General features: G+C 35.3%; 1 protein-coding gene across 1 annotated transcript in view; it reads right to left on the bottom strand.

Annotated features, from left to right (window-relative positions):
* LOC143599224 (auxin efflux carrier component 5-like) overlaps positions 1-14738 on the bottom strand; it is a 48946-nt gene extending 34208 nt beyond the window's left edge. Inside the window, exons 1-3 of the mRNA XM_077077226.1 lie at positions 13741-14738; positions 13480-13565; positions 13165-13322 (exon numbers count right to left, since the gene is read on the bottom strand). Coding sequence (XP_076933341.1) covers positions 13165-13322; positions 13480-13565; positions 13741-14399 — 903 coding nt within the window. The 5' untranslated portion in view covers positions 14400-14738. The remainder of the gene's footprint in view (positions 1-13164; positions 13323-13479; positions 13566-13740) is intronic.
* Between the last annotated feature and the right edge of the window lie 13222 nt (positions 14739-27960).

The raw sequence follows: 27960 nt of genomic DNA on the forward strand, positions 1-27960 counted from the left end.
GACAATCAAGATGCACAAAATGATCAAGTTCAGAATGAGGGTGACACAAGCAACCAAGCAAGTGAAGAAGAAGCTGCATCTACAGCTAGATTTCAAGATCTATTTCAAAGATTAAATATTAGAAACAATGGTGCATCTACTTCAGGATAATATAATGATGAAGCACCAGAATTTCATGATGTAGAGACTGATTCGATCATTGAAGTACCAGAACTCAATGAGTCAAATCTTGACACAACTATGTCTACAGATATGATTGTTCAAACTCCTTATGTGGAAAAGAATCATCCTTCTGAAAACATCATTGGTGATTTGCATGAAAGAGTTACAAGAAGTCATTCCGAAATTGCAAACATTTGTCTTTACTCTTGTTTTCTATCCCTAATAGAACCAAAGAACATAGCACAAGCATTAAAAGATAATAGTTGGGTGGAAGCAATGCAAGAGGAATTGGCACAATTTAGAGATCTGCATGTGTGGGATCTTGTTGATAAGCCATATAACAGATATGCCATTGGAACCAAATGGGTTTTTAGAAACAAAATGGATGAAAGGGGTTTGGTGATTAAGAATAAAGCTACACTTGTAGCACTGGGATGTCTTCAAGAAGAAGGAATAGACTTTGAGGAAGTCTTTGCACCAGTTGCAAGACTTGAAGCTACCAGGATTTTTCTTGCATATGCTACCTCAAAGAACATTAAAGTGTTCCAGCTTGATGTTAAGTCTGCATTTCTAAATGGAAAGATTGATGAAGAGGTGTATGTTGCTCAACCTCCAGGTTTTGAGGATCCAATGTATCCAAACAGGGTGTATAAGTTAAACAAAGCTCTTTATGGATTGCATCAGGATCCTAGAGCATGGTATGATGAGCTGTCAAATCATCTTCTTGAAAATGGTTTCAAAAAAGGAGCCATTGACAAGACACTCTTCTACAAAAGAAAGGGATCAGACTTGCTTCTAGTACAAGTGTATGTGGATGACATCATCTTTGGTTCTACAAATGAACAAATGTGTATGGAGTTTGAAGGGGCAATGAAGTCCAAATACAGCATGAGTTCTATGGGAGAAATGAACTTCTTTCTAGGATTGCAAGTTCAACAGAAGGCTGAGGGGATTTTCATTCATCAAAGCAAATATGTGCAGGACATCTTGAACAAGTTCAACTGTCATGAGTACAATACTGCTTCAACTCCAATGGACACCAAAGAAAAGATGATTGCAGATGAAAAGGGGGAGCCTATAGATAAACATGAATATAGAGCCAAAATTGGATCTCTGATGTATCTGACTGCAACAAGACCAGATATCATGTTTGCTGTATGTGTGTGTGCAAGATTCCAATCAAGTCCAAAAGTCTCCCACATGAATGTTGTTAAAAGAATATTCAGATATTTGAAGGGAAGACCAGACTTAGGGATTTGGTATCCAAAGAACCAAGCTTTTGATCTGATTGTATATACATACAGTGACTATGATGGCTGCAACATGAGCAGAAAGTCAACCTCAGGAGGATGTCAATTTTTGGGTGAAAGGCTAGTGTCATGGCAATGTAAAAAGCAGACTACAGTTTCAATCTCTACTGCAGAAGCTGAATATGTTGCTGCATCTGCCTGCTGTGCACAAGTTCTATGGATTCAAAATCAGATGCTGGACTATGGTTTGAATTTCTTGAACACCCATAATCTTATTGACAATAATGCTGCATATTTTACTATTAAAAATCCAGTTCAACATTCCAAAACTAAGCACATTGAAATCAGACATTATTTCATCAGAGACTGCAGTGAAAAAGGTTTGATTGAAATGCAAAGGGTTGATACAAGTGACAATTTGGCTGACCTATTCACCAAACCACTTGATAGAACCAGGTTCAACTTTCTTCTGAAAGCCCTGGGAATGATCAACTCTGATTCTGATGAAATCTGATTAAGGATGTGTGCCTGGTTGTGTGTCTCTCTGTGATAACTGATTATTTTATTAGAGATTACACATATTGGATGTTGATTGAATATGTTTTGAATATGTTTCAACTGAATGTTGATTGAATATGTTTTGAATATGTTTCGACTGAATGTTGATTGAATATGTTTGAAGTTAACTGATAGGTGCTTAAGTAAATATCTATGCAATTTGTTTGAAATTAATGATAATTCTTGACTATCAAGTTAACTGATCTGATGTTATGATAAGTAGTTTGATCTATTTGGGTGAAATTGAATGCTTGTCTGATGTCATGAGTAATCACATGTTTATGGTTACTTGAATATGTTCTTTATCTGATCTTCTGATGTTGTTAAGATAGGATAGACATTGAATGTTAGTACAGTCTGTTTTCTTGATGATGTTAAGAATGATTAAGATTTGATTGTGTGATGCAACTGTTTATGTCAAAATGTGTTTTATGTCAAAATTAAGTGATTCAATGAATTTTATAATGAATTTTGCATAAATACTTTATTTTGGTCAAAACATGAGCAAGTTGATTAATGGTGTAGAGACATGATAAGATTATTCAGTTCAAGCTTTTAAGAAGCTTAAAAGAAGTATTTTTTTTTGGAAAAGTCTCAAATAGTTGTTCTTGCTGAAAACTATGTCATTTGCCCAGTTGGAAGGACATGCACTTGTGTATGTTTGGTCCTTAAATCTCTATAGATTCAAAGGATAGCCATTGACCTGAAAACTGAATGCATTTGGGGCAATTATGACTTGTTTCTTATTCCTTCACTTAAAACTATGTCAACAGCTTTGACTTTGAAATGACATATATTCACATGTATGTTTGGTCCTTGTAGGTTCCCCCAGGGGCGTCGCCGATCGATACGAGATCCGCACGAGGTCTAGGAGTGCGGAATCCTCCTAGACTCGTTTATTGGTGTAGAAGACGAAGAACACGATTACACACAAACACATACACGAACAAACACACGAATGGAATAAACACGTCTGCAGATCTTTTCATAATAACCGAAACACATACAAACCAAACATGAAAACAAATGACGGCCGACCCGAGGTGAGCTCTACCTTGGGTCGTCCCACACGACCCTCCCTCTCGGTTTCTCTCTAGACAAATAAACTGAACACAAAAACACTCTTAATTTTCTGGATTTACAAACCTAAACAAGACACGTATATATATATCGAAACAACTTCGCGGGCTTGGGCTTGGGCCAGTAGGCGAAGTTGTTCTAACTTCGCCTATGGCAGAAGTTGTTACAACTTCGCCTATGGCGAAGTTGTTCTAACTTCGTACTTCGTTTCGGCTGAACAGAATTGCATAGCGACGGTCACAAAACATGCACCAACAGACTCCCCTTTGACCGTTGCTCTCAATTATAACAAACACAAAAGATCATCTGTTACAAAACATGCACCAACAGACTCCCTCTTAACTGATGATCTTCTGTTTGCTCTTCAACCAGCCGTGTCTGAAACTGTCGTGTAGCTTCACAAATCTATCAATCACCCAGCGTCTTCCATATCAGATCTCCCCTTCAGTGTAAGCTTCTCCGACTATATAGATTGAGGTCTTTGAAATGCATGCATCCCCGTGCCTAATTAATCATCTCAACCAATCACGTGAGTCCTTCTGACTTCACAACACGTGAAGTTCTTCTAACTTCACCAACACGTGAAGTTGGGCTCCCTCCATAACTTCACCAACACGTCGGCATACGATAAGGTTTAATCTTCAACTACTCAACATCAAGTGATCAATTTCATCACAAAACCACATTGACAGAATCTAACACATATGACCATTAATTAATCCGAAGCATCTTCAATCACCAGGGATAACAATCAAGAACATAAACACTTTAATTCCCGATTAAATCCAACTTGTTCCAGAATTTTCACTTTAGTAATAAGCATCACGTTTCAGGATCCAATTCTCGAACGCCTTGAAAATAACATAAATAATATGCTCTGACTGCAATCCAGTAATGAAGAAAACCTTCAGTTCAATTTGACTTTCTTCAGTTGGTCAACCTCGAACAACAACTATTTCATTGCCCACAAACACCCAAATATGTGTCAATATCCAGTTTCAATCAATATCCCATTCACAAACTCAACTCCATATCCAGAGTTGACACGTATTTGTTCACACGTAAGACCAAGAGATAACAAGTTTCACTCGTTGACGGAACAACATCTTCGGTCTCACAATAATCGTGTACACCTGGCCATACAGACGAAAACATTTTTTTTTTTTAACATCGCCTAAAGTCAACTTCGCCCAAAAGTCAACTTCGCCCCTCCTTAACTTCGCCTGTTCATAACTTCGCATGTCCATAACTTCACCTGGCAGATAACTTCGCCTGAGATAAGCGAACTTGTGAGGTAGGCGAAGTTGTGGATAACTTCGTTTAACCTTATATCTTCGCCTAAACCCTAAAATTTAAGCGACAACTTCGCCTGAACCCCATAACTTCGCCTGCGGCGGCTGTTCGGCCAGAAACGCATCAGAAACGTGCCAGAAACACCAAAACGCAAATCTCGAACCATAGCATAAGAGCCTAAGGCTCTGATACCACTTGTAGTTTCCCCCCGGGGCGTCGCCGATCGATACGAGATCCGCACGAGGTCTAGGAGTGCGGAATCCTCCTAGACTCGTTTATTGGTGTAGAAGACGAAGAACACGATTACACACAAACACATACACGAACAAACACACGAATGGAATAAACACATCTGCAGATCTTTTATATAATAACCAAACACGTTACATACCAACATAAACAGAAACACGGCCGACCCGAGGTGAGCTCTACCTCGGGCCGTCCCACACGACTCTCTCTCTCTCGGTTTCTCTCTAGCTACTTGAACTTAACACACAAAACTCTTAATTTCTGGATACACAAACCTAACCAAGACACATATATATATATAAACAACTTCACGGGCTTGGGCCTGTAGGCCAGTAGGCGAAGTTGTTCTAACTTCGCCTACGGCAGAAGTTGTTACAACTTCGCCTACGGCAGAAGTTGTTACAACGTTGTTCTAACTTCGTACTTCGTTTCGGCTGAACAGAATTGCATAGCGACGGTCACAAAACATGCACCAACAGACTCCCCTTTGACCGTTGCTCTCAATTCTAACAAACACAAAAGATCATCTGTTACAAAACATGCACCAACAGTCCTGTTGCCACTTTTGGTCAAACAGGATAGCCATTAACCTGACAATGAAGAGATATTGGGGTGATTGAATATTAAACTGTGTTTTTTGGGAAATGATAGTACATTGTCTACTTAGCTGATCATATGGAATTAATAGGCTAAAAAGACCTTAGTATAGTCATTAACATGTATGGTTGCTTTCCCATGATGATGTAAAATCTAAGGTGATATAAACATAATGAATATGCTAATCTTTATGTGGAGATGCATAGTTGTCTTTGCATGTCTCAAGATAAATCTCTCCAAATGATAGGCAGAAAAGTGATTACCCAGTCATACACGAGCCTGTTGTTATTTGGTCAACCAAAAATGAAACATCTTTAAATATGACAAGGAAAATATTTAAGAAAATTTGAGAAAATATCAAAAACAAGGGGAAGAATGAATAAATCAACCAAAAGTTGATAAGTGTTTTAAATATTTTATCAAACAAGAGGGTTACAACAAGAACTACAAAGATGTTGACAAAATCTGTCTCATCTTGAATGAAAGGCATGTTACTAACTGTAAGCCCAGCGTTCAACCTCTATATATGTTTGAATCTAAAAATACAAAAATACAATAAGTTCTGTCATACAAAAACTATTTTTGACCAAATACAGGAGGTTGGAGTCAAATTTGGGTGATCTGAGGAAAGCCAAATAAGCTTTGAGAAGAGATATGAGGCATCATAGCACAGTGTTGACCATTAATGCATTATGCTTTAAATGAACCTAAATCATATCACCAAAGAGATGAAATTCATGCTAAGTTTATACCTGCTGTTAACCTATCTATGTTGTCATAATAATGCTGAGAGTGAAGTATTGAGATAGCTACTTAGTCAATATGATCCCATTCTTGAGATCTTTTCAGTAAATGGAAGAAACTGTTTTGAAGAGAAATATAACTGAAATTTGATCTCTAAATGCACCAATTGCTCTTAAACTATAATCTGAAATGAAAAATATATTTTGACAAAGTGGTTTAAGTCAAAAAGTGTTGCATTTTGCCTAAAATAGGTTGAATATGTTAGTTCAGGTAAGGTTTGATGCCTTATAACCTTCCCGGGCACAAACTGTTTGAATATATATTTTCGGGTAACGTTTAATGATTTACAACCTTTCCGGGTACAAAACAGTTGATTATGTGTGAATATGTTGTTTTGGGTATGGTTTGATAATTTTCAACCTTTCCGAGTAAGCTTAGTCATTTTTGACTAACTTTATGATTTTCGGGCATGCTTTGAAGTGTTTATACTTTCCGGGTAGAGTACACTGTTGTACTCATTTCCCGAGCAAACTTGAAGTCTTGAGATGATTATGTGTTGTTATAGCTAGCTTTTAACAAGAAATTATTGTTTCAGGCAAGCCATGCATGTTATATGCTGATTGTGATTCCAAGCGAACTTTATGAACTTAGTCAAGTACATCAAGTAAGCTTTGTGATTTGTGTGAATATGTCGTTAGGAAAGGTTTGTTAATCTTTCCGGGCATGCTTAGATATTACTATTTAAGTTTGTCATTTTTCGGGTATGGTTTGACACTTTGAAATCCCTTGGGTAAGGGCATACCTGATGATTGAATGTGTTTATCCTAGCAAGCTTAGTGCTAACATAGGATTTACTGGCAAGCTCTATGAAATTTTAGACTATAGCACACTTAAATGTCTATGTGTTTTAATTTCATTCCAAGCATACTCTGTGATATGTGTGTTTATGATTTCTTTGAAATTACAAGTGTTTTCGGGCAAACTTTGTTTTCCGGGCACACTTTATATTCCGGGTACACTTTTGTTCCCTCAATATACTTGGTAATTTCAAAACTTAAATTTCCGAGTACACTGTCTGCTGGAAATCCTTTCCGGGCACACTTTGTACTATATGAAGGTTATTCGGGTATACTTTGCATTAGAAAGGTGTTCGAGCACACTATTCTCTTGAATGGTTGCTCGGGCACACTATGTTTTTCAAGTATGATTGATTGAATATGTTAGTTAGTATGATAAAATTGATTATGATTCTTATTAGGGTTTATGCTAGATAAGTTTTAATTTGAAATTGAGAAATCTATGTGGGGATCTTCATTGATTCTTTGTAAGGATGTTTATTTGATGATTATACTTGATTATTTTCCTTGTGATTAATTTCTCAAGAAATCTAGTATTTCGGGTAAGCTTTCTTCATCATGTCTTAACTTTAAATTAATTTACTTGATCGGGCAAGGTTTATAAATAGACGAATTCGGGCAAACTTTGTATATCCAAAATGAAAATTTTCCAAGCAAAGTTTGACCTGGTAAGGTTTGTAAGTGGAAGTATACCGAGTAGACTTTGGATATATTAATCTTTCCAGTAAGGTCTTATGAACTTAAATGAAATTAAATGTTTAATATATCAAGTGGATAATGTTACTGGTTGACAGCTAATAATTCACAAAAAGACAAAGAGCATTTAAAACCCACTTTCAAAAGGTATAAAAGAGGGAGTTAGGCAAATTTTTTCAACATTATTTCCCTCTCTCTCCTCCCACTGCAAATCCTTACTCTCAAAGAAACACACTTTACCTTATCTTTACACACTTTACCACTTCTGGATATATATTCCAAAGTAATCATTCCTTAAATAGATAAGGAATTTATAAGCTAAAAGACAAAACACTTTTCAAATTTCTCACTTTACCTGACATGTAAAAGAAAAAGGCAGAAACAAAAGAAATTTATCTGCAATTTTGGCAGAAAAAATTGCAGATATGTACTTTACATTTGTCTTAACTCTCATTAAAAGAAGACCTGCATATGCTATTCAAAATTGAAACTTCACATTTCAAGAGTAACTTACATTTGTGTTTTGTGCAGATTTCCACATCATTCAAGACAACGGTTTGAATTGAAATATTATTTATACTTACTTTGAGATCTAACTGATAATTGTTTGTTCATTGATATAACAGAAAATCAGCAATGGATCCAACTCCAAGTAATTCCAATTCTTACAAACATCATCTTTCTGAAGAACTGAAGAAAGCATTGCAACGAGTTCAAACCCTAATGTCTGAGGTTGAGAAGATCTCAGCTGCCCCAAAACAGGGGGAGAAATCACTGAATCAGGGGGAGAATTCGCTGAAGCTTCTCTCCATTTATGAAAAGAACAGTTCAGATGATGAAACTGACAACATTCCAAAAGATGAAAAGAAAGAACTTGAGGAAAGCAAGAAACTAAAAGGAAAAGAAATTGCTCTGGAGGATGATAAAATTCAGACTTTAAATTCTCAGAAGGAGAATACAATGGACTCAGAAATGAATAAATCTGAATCAGAAGCCAAAAGAGTCTATGTGCAAAGAATGACAGAAATTTATGACAGAGAATTTCTGAGTCAAATGATGTCTGATAAAGACTTTGAAGAACAAGAAAACTTGATAAAGCTGTTTGAAGATGAGAGAAAGCTAAGAGATGAAGTGAAGAATAATCAGAGAGAAGTCCCTCAAGAACTAATTGAAAAATTCTTGAATGATCAAGAAATTCCAAATGGTGTGGTAGTCTCTCTGCTCAAACTAATTAAGCAAGAAGAACCAGAGAAAGAGATAAAAGAGAAACTAGACATTGTCATTGATAAGATTTCAAAGGCTTTGAATGAAGAAAAGACTGTTCAAGACAAAATGAAAGATGAATTGGAAGAAGATATGAACATTCAAAAGTTATTGAGCAAATATGGTGGTAAACCAAAATTTTTGGTTAAAAATGGAATTCCTTTTGATTATGTAAAAATCATGAAAAGAAAAGAGATTTTGAGCAACTTCAAGAAAATGAAAAGACAGCAGTTAAACATGAAAAAGGGAGCTGCCCAGTCTCTAGTTGGTAAGAACAAAGGAGTATCCAAAAAGATGGTTGATCTATCAAGGATGACAATGAAGGGGAAATCCAAAGTAGAGAAATTCTGCAAACAGACAACATCCAAGCTCTCAAAACAGAACAGTACAAAGAAAAGGAAGATGTCTGTGACGACTCAGGAAAAATCAAAGCAGATGCACTTGAAGATGGATAAACCCTTTGTCGAGGTTGCAGTAAAAGCCAAAAACCATTCAGTCAACCACAATGTTATGCCAAGTGGAGTATTCTATGACTCCAGGACTGAACATCTGAATGTTATGATGGAAAATGGAGAGATTGTGAAGATCTTCTCTAAGAATGACTTCAGAAAATTCAATCTATGGCAATTATCAGTGATTGCAGCACTGCATCTCTCAGATAATAATGTAAGGCAAAGGCCTACAAGTGCTAAGCAATCAGAACTGTTAAGATTCTTAAGAGAGCAGGAAAAGTTGGATTTTCCATGCCTAAATAAGCATCTCTAGATAAACTAAAGAATCTTTGAATAGGCTTTGTTTTGTAATGTCTTCGGACAACTTTCTGATTATGTAATTTGCTTATGTTATTTGAATATGTAATTTTGATTTTTGATTTGATGTGTATTTTCCTAAGTGTAAGTAACCATAGAAATGTTTTGGGTCAGCTGAGGTGTTCCAATCTAGGGAGAGATTGTTGGGTCAAGAAATTGACCTAAGGGGAGATTGTTGAGTCAAAGATTTGACCTAAATGAAGTACATGGAAGATTGGAATCTTCTCAACCTCCTCTGAATTTGCTAAGTAATGGATCCGAGCACACCTTAGACCTCCGAGCAAGCTTTTATTTGGCCGAGTACGATATTTTGCCTACCGGGCAAGGTTTACTTCAAGTAGTCTTCTTAAGTGGATATTCGAGCAGGGTTTGCAGATTAGTGCATTGCTGAGTAAGGTACACTAGTTTATGTAAATCCGGGCAAGGTTCACTTTATCAAGCAAGTCTGTTCTTCAGAGCCAAGTATATTACTCTTCCGAGTAAGGTTTGGTTAACCAAGTCCAAGAAGCCAAGTGATTAGAAGACCGGGCAAGGTATTCATTAATAAGTATGATCCAAGTATGCTTGATAATCTAAAGAATATCTCTAAGTAATATCGGGCAAGGTTCAGCTCGAGCAAGGAACAGTACTCTCGAGTACACTTTGCTAATAAGTTATTTTATAGCAAAGAGCTTAAATGGATCATTGAAGAACAAGGTTGCTCGTAAGAAGTTGTCGGGCAAAGTCTGGCAAAGTCAAGAAGACTGAAGTCTACTCGGTGAGTATTTTACTTAGTGAAATACTCTTTAAGTAAAGTCTACCCGGAAACTGATCCCGAGCACACTTCTATGTTACCAAGTTATGAAGTGTGGCCGAGCATACTCGGAAAGACAAGATTGGTGCAAAGCCTACCCGGAAGACTTGTTTTACACTTAGTTTATTTTGAATATGTAATTTGAATATGTATGACTGTTTTAGGGTTTCTAGAAGGAATGACAGCTGTCCTAGGTTGGCAGGCCTATAAATAGAATATTTAGGGCACGCCGCAAAAGGGGGCACAATACGGATAAGACAGACACATTAATTGAGAGAATATTGTGTGACGGCTGTCTTAGGATTCCTAGAAAACCCTAAATCGATTATCTTTTTGTATGATTAATATTATATAAATGGAAATCTTTTGAGTGAATCTTAAGTGTGCTTTCTACCTTTGATTATTCATTGCAACCGTATGTTTGTTATTGATTCCGCCTTTAACAAACGGATATCTTTCTAAATATAACAATCCGTCATTAACTCTCTTGTCGACACATCAATCTGTGTGAGTTATGACATGATTAATTAAGATCCAGGTGAAATCGAAGGGACCGACAGATCATCGATCCATTCACCTTAACAGATACAAGCGGTACTTTTTTATAATTTAATATACTTTTGTGGTGTTAATATATATTTTATAATACATGAACGTTTACGAGAAAGCGGGTGTGCCGATCTTGATATGATGAATAAGGTGTTAAAGGATTACCAATCCCAACGGGTTTACTCACATTGACTTCGTGGGAGATTGTAAGAACACATGGTAAATGGGCCTTAGTACCATTGATGGGTGAAGACTCAGGTAGTAATTCTGAGAAAAGAAGATGTTCGTTGGAATCCGGGAGCTTCTTCTAGAATAGGGTGTGCCGGATCTAAACGAGGACCCAAAACCAACAGGGCCACGTCGAAAAGATGGCCGCTTCATCAAGCTCAGTGGGAACCAAAAATGAAATGACCGATAAGCCGCGCGTACACCAAAAAGAAACAAGCGGACTACAAGTTAGTTATAAAGTGAAAAAGAAGTCAAGCTAGGCGACTATCGAGTTCTTGGAAAAACAAATAGAGATGATGAACACGATTATGTATAACAAGGAGATGAAGGTCTTTACTCGCCCCCACAACCGTTTGGCTGGTAAAATGCTGGAAGCGACTTTGGATAGAAAACGTCAAAAAGGGAAAATCAGGATTGGACATGTAATTTTTTAACTCTTAGTACGTGGTTGTGATATTTATTTTTAAGTATCAATTGAATGCTTTTATTTAGTATGGTTTTATTTATATTTTTTTGGTTTTACACCCACCCATGTGTTTAAGTGAATTAGGGTAGTATATGGGGTAAATGAGTTGGCGTTATGTTATTGTGATTAAGGCATCTTAGTTGAGCAACCCTCTCCTCCCTTAGACATATAACGACTTTATCTTCTTGATTTTCTCTTTCAATTTCCACAGCAAATGACGTCACTGTAATAAACTGTACCAATATCAATTAAATTCTTATCGTATCATACGGGGAATCCCACTAATTGATTTTTAAAAAACTTAGGTGTAAAAAATTTTCTCATGACCCAAAAAGTTGCTTCTAATAACACCAAAATATTCTTTCAACTTGAACGTCTACTCATATATTGGTGCAGATCTTTATATAAACCTCTTCATTTTACTTTATTCATCACTTTGGAAATTTGCCTTTATTGTCTTGCATATATTTTTGTGATGGTTTAATCCCTCTTTTTGTCAAAGTTCGACATCAAAATCATGAAATGAACAAATGTTAGTGAAATTTACTCCCAATGCAAACATGAGTGTACACTAAATGCAATTAATTACTATCCCAAATATGGTTAGCTTGATAATTATTTCTCTATTAATTGACAAGAACCTTTCAACTCACGCAATGATGACTCGTAATTTTGGGTTAGCAAAGAGTACTTACACTTTTATGCTCTCATCTTTAAACATGTAAACAAGAAAAAACCCTATAGTTTGCCATATATATTTTTAATTCCATTCATGAACCAAAGATACGACGACTAGTGTTAACTCACACGTTTTTTGTATTTCTCCCATATCTTTTAAAATATGATAAGCTTTTAAAAAATTCTGAACATATCGTTGCGACATGCTCGTGTACTACTTGATTCAAATGGCTTGGTTTTATTTCTATTTGTTCAGGGCCCTATACAATTGATTTATGTCGATCCTTGTAAAATAAGATTGTTTGTATTTGAACATCGATTTAGGCCCTTTTCTTTTTGTCTTTTATAAGATTAAATATATAATTACATATATTTATATATGGTCATTATAATCATTTATATTATAATAGATCAAAATATTAATTATACCTTATTATATATTAGTTTGGTAATTGTTGATGGACCATATTACCCTACTAGCTAATAAAGGGTTTCCCCTTGAGTGTATATAGAGAGATAAATATTAACATCATAACCTAATTACACACACATAACAATTTTGTGTGCCTACTCTCTCCTAAACCAGGTTCCTCACAAGAACCTAATACCATCCTTAACTATACATCCTAAAGAGGAACTCGATCAAGATGACAAACATGTCGACTACATCATACCCTGCTGCAGTTACTACTCTCTCTGCTGTAATAGGTTTATAGGTTTAATATTTATCATGTTTTATATTACTTACATGAAGAACTAATTAACATTCTTTGTTTTTATTGTTTTTGGCAATTGTTTGTCAATTTATTAAATGACTAGGACCATAATGTTTTGTTTCTTTTTTAACGGCCTCATTGTATTTGTTATTCGAATACAAAACTTGTATGCTTACTTGAATCACGACAACACGAAGAACATCCCCTCTCAAACCCACGGACAAAGAACTAACAGCCAACGACGCTGGTGCTGCCACAAACCTCAATACCATCCCAACTATGGTTAGCTTCACACTGCAATGCACTATCTTCTTTTGCAAAGCCATGAATAGTCCTGCATGCGCCACTTTTTGTTTCAGATTTCCATGATAAAATAAAGGGTCACGCTTCAACTTGTGTGTATGCAATAATAGCAATTGAGCTCGAGGTAGAAATACTTTCGTATAATTAATCTATTTTTCTCATAAAAGGAAGATGCCAAAACTTCTCACCAATGCAAAACATGGCAACACCTGCACCAGCTCTTGACATGATCAGTATTGATCCTTCTACGATCCGTGGCATTTTTATGTTCCACCTAAATCAATACAGAACATTACAAGATGTTTGCATCGATCAATGAATATACTTCTGATGACTAACCATAATATATATATTCTAACAAAAACTAAATAAATTTTGCATACACCTACATTAATTTAAGATACCACTAGTGAACTAATTTGCATCAGTGAATTGATAATAAAGTATACCTATTTGCAATAAGTGCCCAAGAAAGTCCCAAAATGCATGCATAAGAGTTTGGGTTCTTAGCAACCTTTAGCCCAACTGTTTTCATTACAATCAATATAGATGGTCTTTTACTTGTATCCCTAATGTCATTGCTCTCCATATCCACACCTGGATTGTTTGTAACAACCTCCAACTTCAACGGTTTCTTCGCGTGTTCAAACTCTAGCATCAACAACAAAAACATATTCCATAGCAAGGATTGCAAAATTGAAGACTGAATGACGAGATTTTCGCCGAAGCTCCCATACATTGCTCGCAAGAGGGGAACCCCTACGACGAGAGAGTTATTCAAACTAGATAAAGAGAAACTTGTAACGGACCATTGATAGCTGCCTTTAATACTACAGTTAGCCCATAAGGATATTGTTATGAGAATGATAGTTTTAGAGATTGCATCCGCAGCTATGAATCGGTGATTCATTTTGTAGGGATTGATTTTGCTTGTGAAGTCAAATGTGAAAAGAGGCATGATGAAGTAGCAATTGAGCCGGTTTATTGCATCACAATGGTCTGGCTTGAACATGTGCCACCACTTCACCGAGCCATAGCCTAAAACTAGTGCTACATAGAGTGGAAACATTGCAGAAACTAAGTTATAGATGTCTTCGCACCCTATCATTTTACACAGTTTATATGTGAAAGATGTTTGGGTTGTTTGGATGCAACAAAGTGCGTGTTTTTTGAGCTAAAAGGGATCAAGCGCAGTATTTATATACAAAAAAACCATGGTTCTAGCTTTTGGAGATACCTCATGACAAATTACATGGTATTGTAATAAAAAGTTGTGTGACCAATGAGCTATGTATGCTTTTCGACAATGGAATAGATGGCTTAAAAGAGTTCCATCTTAAAAGTAATATAAACCAAATATGCTGACTTAAAAGAATTCTATCTCAAAAGTAATACAAACCTAATATGATGCGCAGACATAATTAGGCCATTCCAAATTGGTGGTACATTGTTAGGCACTTGGTTTCCACTCTAGCAAATATCTTAGGATCAAATCTTGCTTCCTGCCCTAGCTTCTTATGATACGATCTATTATATTAATTAAAGTATAATATACTATTTAACTTTATTTATTATTTAATTTTCTTATTATACTGTGTTTTCTTACCGTTTATCTTTTCCTATTTTTATGTCTTGGTTTTCATATATATTATAATCTTTGTTTAACAATAAGAAACAAATCAGAAAATTGTTCCAACTTTGGTTTCTCTTCTTTTTTCTTATTCTTGGAGCCTAACCCACTCTAAAGGTCTATTGGGATATTGATCAACTCGAATTGGTCTATATCAATTTGGTGTTTTCATTGAGAGTTAGCTTAGATGGTTTTGGAAAAACTCTTGTGGGAATATCCATGATTACCTCATTTCATTGGATCTATTGTCGCCCTATGGATCACTCAAGTTGAACAATATTTTCTCTTTTACGCAATCTATGATGACGAGTGGTTTCCCTATGTTTGTTGAATCCTTCAATGATGAACCATTCTGGTGGCTCAATGGTTGGTGTCGGACTTTAGACTTCATCACATGGGATATTTCACTGATGCAATGCTTAATCAAATTCATATTGGTGCCTTAAATAACCCTGATTTGATTGAACTCAACAATGTTTCTACCTCTTCAAGACTTCAACCACACCGCCATCGGCCCCGCTACTTCCGATACCCCCGATTCCACCTCAACCACTTCCATCAACTCAAACAACCACATCGGTGCCAAAAACATCTATTCCCATCCCAATCGGTGGACTAAAGACCGTAAAGAAACTATCAAAGGTTGTCAATTTTATTATCATCAAAAGCAAAAAAGCACACCACTAATTACAACTTTTATCCCATCTGCCAAAACTTGTTGTAAACTTCCGATGAGAAAAAACCCAACACATAATGCTTCCACGGAGTCGTGCCTTACCACAAATATGAAGATCGGGAAAATAACGACAAGACTCGAATGGTGGACACCGTGGTACTACTTTGAGACTGGCCCACTTGTCGTTGTACGACTCGAGTGGCGTCCACCATGGCAACGGCATTCTGTCCTTGAGGAAAAAGACATTTTCAAGGGGTTGGAATTGATACGATTCAAATACCATAAGGAACCGATCTATAAAAGAGACCCGTAAGCCGGCCGAATGCCAAGATTTCAAAGAGTAAAAGACATGGTTGGATCCTTTTGAAAGATATTAATGATCTTACGTATTTATCAACAAGTTATTTTAAATTACAAATATGTTTCCTAGTTTAATTATGATACTTAGTTTATTTTGAATTCTTGTTACCTTCATATACCTTTAAATTCTTGCTTCTTAGTTTATCAGGAATTCTTGAATTCTCTCAATAATCAATTGGCACTTTCATCAATCATCCTCATGCCTCCCTTCGTCACGTTAAGACTTTATCTTGACCATGGTTGACAAAATCCATCGGATATTGATTTAGCAAAAATCAATCGCCGCCCAACAAGCTGCACAAGCCAAGTTCAACTTTGGTTCCCTCATTACCACCATGAATCTAATGGAAACCACCATCGAAAAGGCGTTTGGTTCTTGAGGAAAAGAACATTTTGAAGGGCGAGGAATTGATATGATCTATTATATTATTCAAATCATGGTTGTGAAAAATCTTGACTAGGCGCGAGTACTCGCCGAGTAATCACTACAAGCTATGGTGCCGATGCGACTTCCTTTAACTCCTCTTAGTTACCCGAAATTAATCAAAAGTGGTCAACCTTCACCACAATTGAATCTACTCGGTCAACTCGAGACGATTTTGACTTTAATAAATTAAACATAATTCACATTTCTTTAATATTAAAGAATGACTATCAATTTTTTTTAATTAATGATTTTCAAATTTTAGATACTTTAATATTTAAAGATGCATTTTTTTTATTTATACTGATATTCACGTATTTTGTTCTAAATATTAGTAGATTTATGATATTTCACACACACAAACACACATATGTGTGTGTGTGTATATATATAAGTTCCCAAAATTTAGTTTCTTTATAATTTAGCACGTTCGAGTACTCTCCGCATAGACCGAGTACTCGCAACTCCCCAGTCGACCACCCTGGGAGCGCTTAGCAACTTTTGCAACCATGAGTTAAAGTATATTATATTATTTAAGTTTAATAATTTTTTAGTTTCCTTATTTTACGATAATTGTGTTTCATTATTTTTTATTTTTTTTTCTGTTTTCATGTCTTGGTTTTCCTATATATTGTAACATTTGTTTAAGAATAAGAACGAGGTAGTGTTTTAGAATGAATTAAAACATGTTTGGTTGTCATATGTTAATGAATTGGATTATTCCTTAAAGAATGAAACTCCTTTCATTTATAAGATTTTCATTCCTTTGTAAAGGGGTGTTTTTTGTTTTCATTCCTTCAACGAATAAAATAAACCCAACAGCAACATCAACAATAATAATAATAATCATTTATATTGTTATTATATCAATATTATATTATAATATTATTATATTATCAATATTATTATACTACTCCCTCCGTCCCATTATAAGTGTCATATTTTGACTTTTCAAGTCTTTCTTTCGCAACTTTGACCGTAAATATTTTTGATCGTGTCATATAATACTTGATGAAAATTATATCAATGTAAAATACATTTAAAACTCAATCCATTCATATATTTTACATCAAGTATTATATACCACAAACAAAAATATTGACGGTCAAAGTTAAACAAGAAAGACTTAAAAAATCAAATCAGGACACTTATAATGGGACGGGTGAGTATATTATTAGTATTATTATTAATGTTAATATTTTTTTTCATATTATAATATAACTATTATTATTTTACAATTATTATTATATTTAAATTTGTTGAGTTAACATTTCATAACGGGTATGCATAATTCAACGTTTTATGATTACTTTTGTTCAGTTGAATAATCTCGTTGTAACGCGAATCTTAAAAACTAGTTATTATGAATATTCATATTATTATTTATACTATTTACCAATAATAATAATTATTATTATTGGTAAATATATTTATTATTATTAATATTAGTAATAATAATAGTAAAAATAACAAATGGTAAATAATAATAATAATAATCTATACTATATAATAAACAAAACTTTCTTATTGCCACATGTTATCACCATATTAATCCTTACAAAATTTTCCCTTATCTCTCTCATATTAAATACATTTATCTTTATTATTAATAATTTTGTATTTAAAATTTTTCTTTCTCTCTCATATTAAATACATTTTTTTTTCTTTTTAAGCATTCAAACTTTTAAAAGAAAAATTAACTATTCAAGTTCTCACTGTTTATGTTAATTTAAACGACAATTCTTTAACCGGTTAAAGTATCAAACATGATTCAAGTCAAAATAATTTGTTATTAGAATGGGTTTCGATCCACGGGTTGGTTTAAAAAAATAGTTATTTACAACATTTTTTTAATTTGCTATTTAGTTAATCCATCATTTATATTAAGTTTATCATCTTAAAAATCCACAAAAATATTAACAATATACTACATGTTTTGGTTTTTCAGGCGGTAAAAACAACTTCTTACCTTTGGAATACAAAATATTAAACGTTAGCACACTGTTAATCAGACGATAAATTGACTTTGTATATTCTTATATTCTTCATATGATATCTATCAGGTATAAAATGATACGTTACAATAAAATATTAGTTTCTTGATTTTTTAAATGACCTCAAAATATAAGGTTATTAAGTCATATGTTAGTTTTAAAAGCTGATGTTGAACTGATACTGATTAAAATATAAACTAGAAAATTGGTAATTGCAATGAAATTAAGCTACATGTGAAAATACAATATGATAATCGTGTTATAGAAGCCGAAATCATATCAGGAAATAATATTGGAACTCATAATTTTAATTATTTTTTTAAAATCCTACACCTTTAGATAAAAATACTAATTTTAAATAATAAAATTTTCACTTAAATTTTGTTTGGAGTGAAGATTAACAAAAGCGAAGGTCAATCATTGTAGATTGTTGGCTTGTTTTTTAGACAATTTGTTTTAACTAATGACCAGTTATTTGTTGCATTATCTAAAGTTAAAATCAGAAACTATTTGAAACTATTAAGTTTTGAAAAACAAGTAAAGTTACAAATACAACTACACATATTGTGTATCAAGAAATATTTAGAGATTTATAAATTTTCTATTTTCATATTGTATAGTGTGTAATTTATTATACCATATAATATATCTTTAAATCTGTTGAACATATTTTTTTGTATTATATTATTGTTTAAATAAATTTATTTATTCTAACCCGTGTGCTACACGGGTAGCTAACCTAGTAATAATAATAAAGCGAAGAATCACTTCATTTCTACATGGTAACCAAACATGACAAGTGAATGCTAATTATCCATTTAATTTCTTTGTCCATTCCATTACAGCGTCATTCCATTCCATTTCATCATTCATTTCATTACCTGATACCAAGCTGACCCTAAAATAAAAAAAAAATTAGAAAAATGTTCCAACTTTGGTTTCTTTTCTTGTTTCTTGTTTTTAAAGCCTAACCCAACCTACGAGTCTATTGTGAAATTGACTATCTCGAATCAGTCTCTATCATCATGAGTGCCAATTACCCGGCACAAGTTTTGATTACTTGTTCCGTTGGCTAGCAATGTATATATGGAGTCCTTTTTTTTTTTTTTTTTTTTTCGTTGGCTAGCAATGTATATATGGAGTCCTTTCTGGTAATGGGTTATTATATATATAGAAAAAAAATCCCACTTGAAAGGACTTTTAAAACTAATGAATGGATTGATCTAAAGCTAATATATCTATACTTGGTGCATGTCTAATAAAAGTACCAAACTTTTAGTGGTTTAGATCAGCTAGCAGAAATGCATAAACTTGTTGGCTTTATATGAAGAGATATTTATTAGTATATAGTGGACCAATTACAATAAAGTGTTTTTAGGTCACATGTTGCTTTCATAGATCAATGGTGAGAACCGATGCTTGTCGATTCACAGCCATTTGGAAAACAACAAAAAATTTATTTCTTCTACTTTTGTTTTTCCTTTTCAACACGGAGGACATAAATATCATTGAAGCACGAATGTATATCATGCCTCTGTCCCTTTATGATTCAAGTTGGATTTCATCCAAATATTTTCCACGGTATAAATTGTGCATCCACACACTTTCAAATGAAATCTAAAAAGTGAAAGGTTACCATTTCCAGGTTTCAAATACACTTTCAAATGAAATCTATAAAAGATTTCATTGCAAAACGTTGAAGTGGGTCACGGACAGACGTGAAAAAAAAACCGGAACTGGACCGGAAAAAACCCGTAACCGGTTTGTTTTATACCCGTATTTTTAATACCCGAACCCGTACCCGACCATACCCGTAGGGTACGGATAAGATATGCATTTCAGTACCAAAACCCGTACCCGAACGGGACCCGATTTATACCCGGTAATACCCGAAAACCGGAACTGGTTCCATACCCGGAACCGGTTTTTTCCAATACCCAAAATCGGGTTTTTCAAATACCCGATCTATACCCGAAAAATGCCTAAAAAATATATAAAGTGCAACCCCATAAAAATCCAATCTATACCCAAAAAATACCTGGTAAAAAGCCCGAAAAAACCCGAAAATAGGTTTTTTCAGTTTACGGAAATAGGGTATTCAAATACCCGGTTCTGTATCCGGCCCGAAACCGATACATAGAGTATGATTTTTAGAGACAACACCCGGACCCAAATCGGGTATTGCCAATACCCAATTTTTCAATACCCAATCATACTCGAACCCGGTTCAATACACGAAACTGGGTATTTGAAAAACCCGTTTTGTCCACCTCTAGTTACGGATGAGAATTCATAAACGTAGAAATATGGGGCTGGGTAATTTTTTTTGAGTAAAGTGCCATTTTGGTCCTTGTAGTTTGGCAAATATTGCGAATTTAGTCCAAAAAGTTTATTTTTTGCATATGCATCCTCCACGTTTCCCAGTTCTTGCCAATTACATCCAAATCACTAACTCCGTTAAATTTTATCGTTAAGTCAGGGATAGACATGTCTTTTCACTATTTCTTTATTATAATACTTATCTTAGTGAACTGCGGTTTTCGTACTTGTGGTTTGTCCAAATCTGCGATTTTAGTCCAATAGTTTTAAGTTTGCAATTTTCTTCCCTATGGTTTCATTTCACTTGCAATTAAACTGGAATTCCCTAATCTCGTTAAGTTTGGTTTTTAAACACATCAGTGTGCCTTTCACGTGAGGGGCAATTTTGTTCCTTTTTTTTTTCCCTTTTTCCCAAAATACACCCCAGCCCCTCACGTGATGGGGTTGCGAATTAGGGCTGAGGTTTATTTGGAGAGAAAAAAGACAAAATTGATCGTCACATGAGGAGCACGCAAATGGGTTAACGACAAGACTTAACAAGGTTAAACAATTCGGGTTTAATTACAAGTGAAATGAAACTATAAGAAAGAAAATTGCAAATTTGAAACTATTGGACTAAAACTGCAGATTTTGACAAACCAGAGGACGAAAACCGCAGTTTACTTAAATAAGTATTATAATAAAGAAAGAGTGAAAATACATGTCTACCCCTGACTTAACGATAAAATTTAACGAGGTTAGTTGTTTGGATGTAATTGGCAAGAATTAGGAAACATGGAGGGTTCATATGCAAAAAATAAACTTTTTGGACTAAATTCGCATTATTTGCCAAACCACAAGGACTAAAATGACGCTTTACTCTTTGTTTTTCGATGGATAACCAACGGTGACAAGTCTTCTAATGTGGCACTAGGATGTTTTACCAACAAAAATAGGAACATGACGTCAGCTTTGGACTTTACCGACGGCCCTCGGTAATCCGTTAATTTTAGTTTTAAGTAACAAAAAAAAAAAATAGAACATAAATTCTCAAAGTAAAAATTAAATTACAAAACCTACTTTTATGTGCCATTGTTTTAGCCTGTGTATCGTGACGAATTTGTGTAACACCCCGCAACCGCAGCGGAAACGTAAACGGGGTGCGACAAACTCGCCTGATATCAACCACATTGTTTATAAAGAAAACTGAATGCATTAATATACTTCAAATTACATTATCTTGTATTTCATTACTGTCTAAGTGATACACACATCATACAACACGATACATAATTCTATTTACTATACTGTATCCTAACATCCCGCACGCAAATCTTACACACATCAAGCACTTAGCACGTAAGCAATCACTTCATCTTAATTGTACCTGAAAAGCATGTGAGAAAACGGGTCAACTACGAATAGTTGGTGAGTTTCACAATTCGAGTAAACCATGATAAATCATTATCATAAAATAATATTATTATCGATGTAATTATGCTTAGCCCACAAGTGAAACCTCTGACTATCTCACACAACCCCCGTGGCATATCCCCCGCCCACGGAACTGCCCCAAACCGCTATGTCTAACATTACATAGCAAAATATATATAACACCCAAAATAGACATGTGCAACTGGCTGGGAAACATCAGCAAATCCATGCCGGACCAGTTGGGTTTGTCAGACCAATAGTACTATCCACACTCTACCGGCTTTCAGTTAATCACTCGTGTTCCGGGGCCTTAGAATGTTAGCAACTCAGACAATTACCATCTTAGTACATTTCCGTACGATTCCCGTACAATAAAATATATATAAATCCACGCAAATCCATGCGTTCAGTATGTACTTAAACATTTCAGTAAAAACATGCTTCCGCCCCGAGAAAATATTCGAAAACAGTTCAGAAAAAGGGGCTCGTGAAACTCACCTTAGCACATGCAAGCAGGTAACAACAATCATTATCAGTTAACACGTTCAATCTGTAATATGATCCCTACGATCGTTACTATACACTCATTATTAATATAACTTTAACCAAGTTAACCGGTACATCTGGGGACACTGTTAACCCAGCACTGTACCCATTCTGGGGGCAAGGTTAACCCAGAAACACTTCTCCGGACTCAGATTGTGATGTCGTTTAGAGTTCAACAGTCAAATTTTCTAATAGCTTGTTTTCCCCGTTTTGCGTGCCTAGCACGGTTACCCGTTTTTATGTTTCAAAAATGAGTTTGGTCACACACGACCCGAAAATAGTGGTTGACTGATAATTTAGTTTAAGTTGTGAAATTTGAGCTCGGTTTAGACACCCCGATTGGCCGCGGGACCCGTTTCCGTCTTTGGCGTACCGGAAACTGTTAAATCGGTTAAAAATACCCAAATCATCCGAATTACTTTCGGATGATTCATTTTTACTTGTTTAATTCTATTGTATGAAAATAGTTCATTTTTAGGGTTTTTATACACCAGTCAGTTCGTTCAGACGAACTTTACCGGTTTATGCGTTTTAGACTTTAAAAGTTTGTTTTTATCATCTTTTTAGCACAAATAATTATCCGTTTAGTCTCGGATCTTGAAATTTTGCACAAATCACTTTTTGACAGTGGGGAATTTTATAAAAATATTTCCAGAATTAATTTTATATTTAAAATTTATTTATCTATTTTTAAACACCATTTAAACACTAAATATGTCGTAAATACCAAACGATCTTAGAAAAATCCCAAATTTCTCCTGGATGTCCCCTGCCATCCACATAGTCCCCTGTAATTTTTCCAGAACCAAAATCTTCTTTTACATGCCATTTTCACTAAAACCGAGCTAGAAAACCCTAGAACTCGTTTAACCGAAAAGCCTACTTAGACTTCTCCAACTGACCTAAAATTTTGTGTGTGACTTATACATGATATAAAAAGCTTATCTGCAATTTTCCAGAATTTTTCATGGTATTTAACTATTTTTCACTATTTTTGGCCAAAACCGAGCATTAAATTCACCAAATATTCATCCTTTGCCCAAAAATTACCAAAAATTCACGGAACTCATATTTTCATGTATCTAACACCTCTGTAAAATTCATGACCTAACTCTACACGTATCACAATTGTCCAAATATCCCAAAACCGAACATAACCGAATATACCTTTCGTTTTCCGCCACTACAAGCTACAAACTTGTCTTTCCGCCTTATCTACCACTAAATACATAACCTACAAACAACATACCACAATACCAAGCAAGTTACACTCACGATCAAGCCTCTTACACTATAGTTTCGGTTATGATTCAAAAACAAAGATTTAAACCGTAAAAATTCGTTCTTGGTTCGTTTAACTCCTTTCTTGGACCAAGATCCCTTGTATAACCCGTATACATCACTTGATCAAGCAAGAATCGGTTTTCATATTTGAAACCTCATTTTCTTGCAAATAAACTCAAGAAACGAAGATGGAAACGCGATTAACTCGATTCTTTACCTTGTTTTCTTGCTAAAAATTCCGGATTTTGGATCATAATCTTGAGAGGATTGAAGACACTGGGAGTGTTTGTGTAGAAAAAAAAGAAATGAACAATGGGGTAACACCCCTTGAGTCCGATCGGTAATGAATGGGGGGTGGGGTGGGACCCACTTCTCTATTCTAGGCCACATGTTTGGATTTCGGATATCCGGATAATGTTTTGGATAATCTGGTTCAGTTCGTTTTTCGGTTAAATGTCTAATTCGGCTTAAAACGAGGCTAAAACGGTCGTTTTTCGGCTTAAAAATGAAATTTATATAAAACCGATTTAAAAACTTTAAAAACTTAAACCATGACATTTATTAACTTAAAACATCATATCATTAATTATCGCGCATCTTTTTCGGCTTGATCGATCATCTCTTGCTCGGTTTGGTATTAAAGGTTTCGTTTAATGTACCGACGTACCATTAAATCGAAATTCTTTTTCTGTGCCGTACTTTACTTATCCCGAAGCATTAATGTTTCGTAACATCACTAAATATTATAGATATCGTCTATAATTGAACCCTCGATTCGTTCGGGTTTCAATAATTATCGATCGATTGATCGCATATTCAATACGGTGAATTATATATTCACGTACAATCAATACAATGAACCATGTATTCTCGTATAATTACTATGGTAATTCATGTACCCGACATTAAATATAACGTAACTACAGTCTACCGGTTAGGGTATACCGGGTTTCGTCGGAATCGTTACATTCTCCCCCCGTTAAGAAATTTCGTCCTCGAATTTTACACGCCCACTATCCCCTTCCGAGAGAAAGGTGGCGGGTTTTTCCTTCAGAATTCACCCTCGCGTTACCAGGTATAATCTGGTCATCGCCATGAATTCCACTTAACCTTAATCAATAAAGCTTGGTATGTCCAAACTGTTTAGTTTTCCCGTCTACTATCTTTACGGAATTATTTATGATATTACGCATGTCTTCTATGAGTACCTCCATTACTAGTACTCTCGTTGCCTCAACGCCTAGGCACTTTTCAATCCGTATACATGGCAAAACATCATGTATAGCACTTAGCCCCTGGAGTACTTTAGTCGATAAACTAAATGACCAATCATGGAGATAGTCTCATGAGGTCCAATATATTAAGGAGCTATTTTCGGTTTTTGCCAAACCTCATATCACCTCTCGAAGGTGATGCCTTAAAAATGCCTTGTCACCTCTTTCCAGTGACAATGGTTTCCTTTGAAGGTTGGCATAAATCCTTTGCCAATCTCGCGCTGCTTTCAACTTATCTTAAATATTATAAATCCGATTGGTTGTTTCTTGAATCAATTCAAATCTTATGGTTTGATCGACGCCCATTTTCAATTTAACAAATTGGTGATAACTACTTCACCCATAGAAAGCTTCAAGCTCTCGATGCTTCCTTCCCCTCCTTCCAATAATGAAAGTAGGATGACCATTTCGATCTGAGATCATTGAAAATGGTACTCCACGACGAGATACCATTTCACCATCAGGAATTTGGGCGAGAATTCATGGTGGTAATCGTCATAGATTGGAATGAAATGCGAGGATTGGTTAATCGATCCGCGATTACCCAATTTTCCTCATGCCTTTGATATATCTTGGGAATTTGCGTCCCGAAATCCAATGTAATTTATTCCCACTATCATTGGCGAATTTTCTGTCGTTGTGGCGTTCCCAAGGGTTTTCGGTATGCAGCCTTATCTCTTGCATAACTTAAATTTTCACCAACATACGTAACCATATCTTTCTCCACTCTCGGTCATTAACAAAATCCTTTCAGATATTCGTATCATCAATAGTCTAATCCGATCCCGGATGTATGGAATATTTCGATATATGCGCTTCGTCCATAATTAATTCACGAAGGTCATGGAGGGTCGGGATCCAAACCCATTTTTTGAAATAAAGAATTTCGTCCATGCGCTGTTCGAAATTCTTCTCGTTGACTTAAAGTCCCTCCTTTTCCAATTGTTCCTCTTTCAACGCCTCACGTTGAGCGACTCGTATCAGGTCCGAAAGGTTCGACTGGACTATCATCCCCAGTGCTCGCACTCGCAATGGCTTAACCCGATCTTTCCTACTCAAGGCATCGGCTACAACGTTAGCCTTGCTGGGGTGATAACGGATGTCACAGTCATAATCGCTTAACAACTCGACCCATCTTCGTTGCCTCATATTCAGTTCTTTCTGATCAAATATGTGCTGCAAACTTTTATGATCGGTGAAGATGGTGCACTTCGTACCGTAGAGATAATGTCTCCAGATTTCAAGTGCGAAGATAACCGCTCCCAGTTCTAAGTCTTGAGTAGTGTAATTTTTCTCGTGTACTTTTAACTGTCGGGGAGCATAGGCTATAACCTTATTATTCTGCATCAACACGCATCCTAAATCTCTACGCGATGCGTCACAATACGCGACAAAACCATCGTCTCCATCGGGGAGACTTAAAATCGGCGCTTGGCACTATTTTAATGGTTTCTATCTTATTTGGATCTATGTGAAATCCTTGTTGCTTTACAACATGATCAAGGGATTATACTTTCTGTATTCAAAGTCACATTTCGAAAACTTCGCGTATAACTCCTCTTGCTTTAACACTTCCACCATTTTCCTTAAACGTCGTTCGTGCTCTTCCTTACGTTGCAAATATATCAAAATATCATCAATGAATGCTATGACAAATTTGTCAAAATAAAGTTTACCGATTCAGTTCATGAGTTCCCTGAACAATGCCGGCGCATTTGTTAGCCCGAACGGCATAAATAAGAATTCATAATGGCCGTAACGAGTGCGAAACGCTGTTGTTGCAACGTCCTCATCTTGGATTTTCTTCATTTGGTGATAACTATATCTAAGATCAATTTTCTAAAAATAAATTGCCCCTTGCAGTTGGTTAAACAGATCATCCACTTCGAAGAAGTGAATACCTATTTTTGATCGTCACTTTATGCAATTCTCTCTAATCAATACATATCCTAACACTTCCGTCCTTCATTTCCCAAATATCACTGGTGCACCCATGGTGACTAACTAGGTCGTATGAAACCTTATCCAATAATTCTTGCATTTCAGTTGGTGCAAGTCGGTAAGGTGCTTTAGCAACAGGGCCAGCTTGAGGCATTAAATCGATTCTGAATTTGACCTGTCGGGTTGGCGGTAATACAGGAAGTTCTTCTGGGAAAACTTCTGGATATTTAAGTATCACCGAAACATCTTCTATATGTTTTCTTTTAAATACTTTGGCAATCACGTTTGTTGAATACACCACGTCTTCTTGTCGTAAATATTATAACATCTCAAGATGAGATTAGAGTGGTAACATAATACCGTACACTTTTCTCTGTATCTAATCGCCTTATCGTCCGAAAGAGAACTTCTAATCATCTTCTTTTCATATTTGATTTCAGCTCCATGTTGAGTTAGCCAATCCATGTTAACTATTACGTCAAAACTTATTAACTTTACTGGTCGTAGGTTAATAAGGAAAGGTTAATCGTTCAGAATAATAGTACAATTCCGAACAATTTAGTTAACCATTAGGGGTTTACTGTTAGCGATTCTACAGTATAGGGTTCTATAGTTTCACTAATTGGTATCTTTCCAAAGGGTAGGAGATTAACAGGAATTAACTACTATCGACGACCGTAAAAATATCACTGGAGTCTATTGATTTAAAACCACAACATACTTAATACTACCTTTGGATCATGACGGGCTTTATTCGAACTACTCACAAAAGCACGGCTCCTTGTTTGATCAGAGGTTGATGCTTGTC

Source organism: Bidens hawaiensis, unplaced genomic scaffold (assembly GCF_021521415.1).
Source record: "Bidens hawaiensis isolate Kalapana, Puna unplaced genomic scaffold, B.hawaiensis_p1.1 tig00001920_1, whole genome shotgun sequence".
Classification (NCBI taxonomy): domain Eukaryota; kingdom Viridiplantae; phylum Streptophyta; class Magnoliopsida; order Asterales; family Asteraceae; genus Bidens; species Bidens hawaiensis.